At 26.8% G+C, this 4,344-nt stretch overlaps 1 protein-coding gene across 7 annotated transcripts in view; it reads right to left on the bottom strand.

Moving 5' to 3' along the window:
• The window catches only part of LOC102672249 (RNA-binding protein 1-like), a 5,755-nt gene extending 1,926 nt beyond the window's left edge, over window positions 1–3,829 (bottom strand). The window contains exons 1-6 of one of the 7 annotated variants that reach the window (XR_421340.2): window positions 3,660–3,829; window positions 2,775–2,990; window positions 2,551–2,643; window positions 1,945–1,992; window positions 1,769–1,816; window positions 131–701 (exon numbers count right to left, since the gene is read on the bottom strand). Coding sequence is in view for 4 of the 7 variants with exons in the window: in XM_006613231.2 (XP_006613294.1) it covers window positions 1,769–1,816; window positions 1,945–1,992; window positions 2,551–2,643; window positions 2,775–2,990; window positions 3,660–3,745 (491 nt within the window). In the remaining 3 variants the exon portion in view is untranslated. The remainder of the gene's footprint in view (window positions 1–130; window positions 702–1,768; window positions 1,817–1,944; window positions 1,993–2,550; window positions 2,644–2,774; window positions 2,991–3,659) is intronic. The other 6 variants (XR_421341.2, XM_006613231.2, XR_421342.2 and 3 more) reach the window with 6 other exon arrangements.
• Between the last annotated feature and the right edge of the window lie 515 nt (window positions 3,830–4,344).

Below are 4,344 nucleotides of genomic sequence, written 5' to 3'. Positions count from 1 at the left end.
AAAAAAAAAAAAAAAAAAAAAAATAAAGTAAAATAAAATAAAATAAAAAAAATTTAAATAAAATAAAAAAAATAAAAAAAAATAATAAAAAGAAAAAAAGATAAAAAATCTTTGAAAATCGGTGAAATACCAGATAACTGTGAACATGTAGTGGTGGTTGGTGGTGGTGGTACTTGATTGGGTGGTGGTGGGATGGTGTGTAGGTGGTGATCATTTTGCTTTGCTCAGTCGAAGAGAAGTGGCGGTCGCGTTGTTGGCTAAGTTTAACGTGATGGTTGACGAGTAGTAGTAGTAGCAGTAGTAGTAGTAGTAGTAGTAGAAGTTGGGACGGACGGACGGATTGACGCGCCGAGAGTTTGACAGAAGTATTTGTTCATATCGCGTTGGCTGTTCGATGGATTCACGATGCTCCTAGCCGCTAGAGGTTGAGGTAGCCCGAAGAAGTCTTTTTGAAGGGGAACAGACGGACTGACGGACTGACGGACAGCATCGGACTGTCAACTGACGGACGACTTGGCTCCTACCGGTGACTGGTGGTGACTGATGGTGACTGGTTGGGAAGTTAGTGGGCAGGCAGGCTTTTTTTTTTGTTCAGTTTTGATTGCTAGACTTTTTTTCACGGTGGCTGTAGTAGTAGTAGTAGTAGCAGTAGTAGTAGTGGCGGGGAGACGAGCAGAGCTAGGAGCTGACGCTGGTAGAATCTGCAAACGTCAGTTTTAGCAATATAACCATCAAAATTATCATACTCCTGGCCACTATTGGTATACACGAGGTTTTTTTCTTAATCCAAATTCACAAAATTGCATATGTTTCACTCAGTAATGATAATATCATTATTATCCTAGACTGCCCACTCTAATGCGTAAAAGACTTTACTTCCAGCTGATTGATTAAATTTATATGATGGATGTATAAAATCAAGTTACCTTTTATGTACTTATCGCAACGCATAATGCAGTATACTATGTAATAATCTATATTTTAAAAATATATAAAATAAAATTTAAATATATAAAAATAATATATCAAAGATATATATATATATATATATAACAATTAGCACAATTAAAAGCTGCTTCAATGCGTATACGATAAATAAACATGATTAAAATACAAAATGTATCTAAGCTATTTGCACGTTAGTAAATTTAAAATTTTTTACTAGATAAGGAAATATTTAATTTAAATTCAATTTTTGAACAAAGCTAAAAAATATTTTAAATAAAATCAATTACAATTGTTAATTAAATAATTTAATAACTTCTATATTTATTAAAATTAATCTTCAAATATTGAATAATTAGTAATAATTAATTTCAAGTATTGTCAAAGAAAATTATCAATCAGATTTTTAATAAGATCACAATAAGCATTAGAAATAAATTGCTTTCAATTATTAACATCAAACATTGTTACATTTATTTTTATTTGCCACCAATGTTATTAAATTTATTATTAATTTTTAATATCAAATTTTGAATTTTTTTTTCTAATATTTCAAATTATTTCTTTGTCCTACATTTACCTATTCTTTTAATTTATGCTAAATAATTAAAAATATTTGACCACCAATCGTGACAATAGTGTTTTATATATTTCAAAGAAAATTACTCTACATGTTTTATATGATATATTGTGATTCTGCGTGCAAAATTGCGATGATCACAATACAAGCGGTACTTGCAAATACCTACTTGTAATATGTAGATTTGTTGTTCTTGGCAAGGCCCTGAAAATTCCATAAAATTATGAAATAAGAAGAAATTACCTGGAATATCGGCTTATCGGCGATCTGCGTGGACTTCTTGAATAGGACCTAAAAAAAATTAAGAAAAACTGTTGTATGTTTCAGACTGCTAATATGTTCCTGATCGCCATGTTTCACTTTGATTTCTTTCTTTTGTTTACTCGCACCTGAAAATTGCAGGGCTAGGAAAATCTTACCTTGGATAGCGACCCAGTGATCTCCTTCGGGGACTGCGAGATCTGGACCTATAAGTTTGTCAAAAAGATATATGGTATGTGAATCTTGTTCGCTAAGCATAATCACAAGGAAATTACAATGGGGAAAAAAATGAGTTATAAATGAAATTGCTACATCTGCCATAACCAAAACTTTGCCCTAGCATCTCCCGTTTAGGTTTCCCATGCAGTGTATTTAGTAACTCTTCGGCTAACCTCATGAACTTTTACATTTTAAAAATATTTCTCAAAATTCTTTTAATATCGTTTCGTATTTAATTATTTATTTTAATCTTTAAAACTTTAATTTTTTGTATTTTTTATATAAGAGTACTAGCCAGAAGAGTAATAAAATCAAATAAATATAATATATAATATATATATATTCTATCTGCATTCTTATATAAAATAATTTTAAAAAATATCTTTTGTGCATAAAAAAATTCACCGAAACCCGTGCATCGTTTCTTGACATCCTTATTTGATAACTGCACTATAATACCTACTTGATAAGACACTTGATAAGACCATCTGCAGCAGCTCAAATGTTGCTGTAAAATATTAATATTTAACACTAAGATTTCTTACCTGGAGTATCTTGGACCTGGTCTCCGTCCACCACTTGCACGTCTACTTCTTCCTGAAGACATCTCTACTCTTACTCTAGTTCCACAACAGCGTCTATAAAAACAATAAAAAAAAATAACAAAAAAAATTATAAAAAATTATATTAAAATTTAATTATTTTATTATTATCTATTATATATTGTATTTTCTATATTTATTAATATATTATTTATTCTAATACTTACGTTCCATCTAATCCTCTAACTGCATCTTCTGCATCTCGTGGATCTTCAAATTCCACAAAAGCAAATCCAGGTGGATTTCTAGCTACCCACACATTTCTAAGTGGACCATATTTACTGAATGCACTTTCAATTTCATGTTTACTAGCACTATTTCCTAGATTACCAACATAAACTTTACATGAAAGATCCCATTCACGATAACGTGACATTTTGCGTCTGTAATTGACAAAATATTTCTGTTAATATCAAAATAAATTATAGTTAATTAATTTGTAATAAATATAAATATTTTAAAAATTAAAATCTTTTGTTAAATAGATGTTCTGTTTATAGAAGTAAATTTATTAATGAATCTCAATATGTAATGAAAATTTGACATTCATTGTCAGTATACTAAAAAAAAATATCGATTGATGACAAAAATAATACCATTAAATACAATATTTATAATATAAAAGTGATGCAAATCGTATGCGTTTTTGATTTTAAATAATTTATTCTTATATAATGAATTCAAAAATGTATAGTTAGACTTATCATAAAATTTAGTCTATTATATTATTGAAAAAGGAAATTTAGCATACCGCCATGTTGTACTCACGATTTACTGCAGTAATGAAAACTAATTATATCAATTTAAATATTTAAATTTATTAAAAAAGTTATTATATAATACCAAATTTACCTAAAAATTATTTGCAATATTATTATTGCACATAATGATTATTTTATTTTATTATTTGCATAAATGTACAAATATATATCGGAATTGAAACCGACGCTACAGAAGTTTTGAAGAAATTACATTATTTGCTTTTAGTATTTTAAAAGCAAATACAAATTATTGAATATGTATTTGTTTTTAACAAAATATATTTTACTTACGTTTTCAAATGAGTTGATTTATTAAATAGAAAAATCTCGTAACATATATAAGTGTTCTCTTCAACTGCACAAGTAGAAATGCTCATAAAATGGTGGCGTATGTAGCGTTAATCTTCTTCCGTGGCCTCCTTTCTAAGATGGCATTGGTGTACATTACTTTCTGTTTTCTAGTCAAATGAAACTTTAATGTTATTTCAACATTATTATATTGATAATTAAAAATTTTAGAAACATTAAAACAATTTTTAAAATATTATTTATTTTGATAATATTTAGATTGTCATATTTTATAATATAATATGAATTTGAAATACTTTTTTTTATGTTATTTATAAATTAAATAAAAATATCATTCAAGAAAATTATCACATTAAATAATAGCACATTTTTGATAAAAATATTTTATTATTTATTTAGAAAAATATAATATCAAATTTTTCATGAAAATCGATAAATACTTTGTACTGACTCATGTTGTAAACAGTTATGTAGAGTAAATATGTATTATATTTTCGGATATTATATCGTAATAATAATTAAATTTATAATATAAATATGGAAAAATAATTTAATTATAATAAATATAATAATTTTATTTTTATATAATTTAAAAATAAGTTAAATTTATATAGAACTCTACAAAAGAAATTTTAAATAACTTAAGTAGATATAATGTACCTGCTAT

The sequence above is a fragment of the Apis dorsata genome, unplaced genomic scaffold, assembly GCF_000469605.1.
Source record: "Apis dorsata unplaced genomic scaffold, Apis dorsata 1.3 scaffold_137, whole genome shotgun sequence".
NCBI classification, from domain to species: domain Eukaryota; kingdom Metazoa; phylum Arthropoda; class Insecta; order Hymenoptera; family Apidae; genus Apis; species Apis dorsata.
The sequence above is the reverse complement of the archived record's forward strand: the minus strand, read 5'-3'. Positions and strand labels throughout refer to the sequence as shown.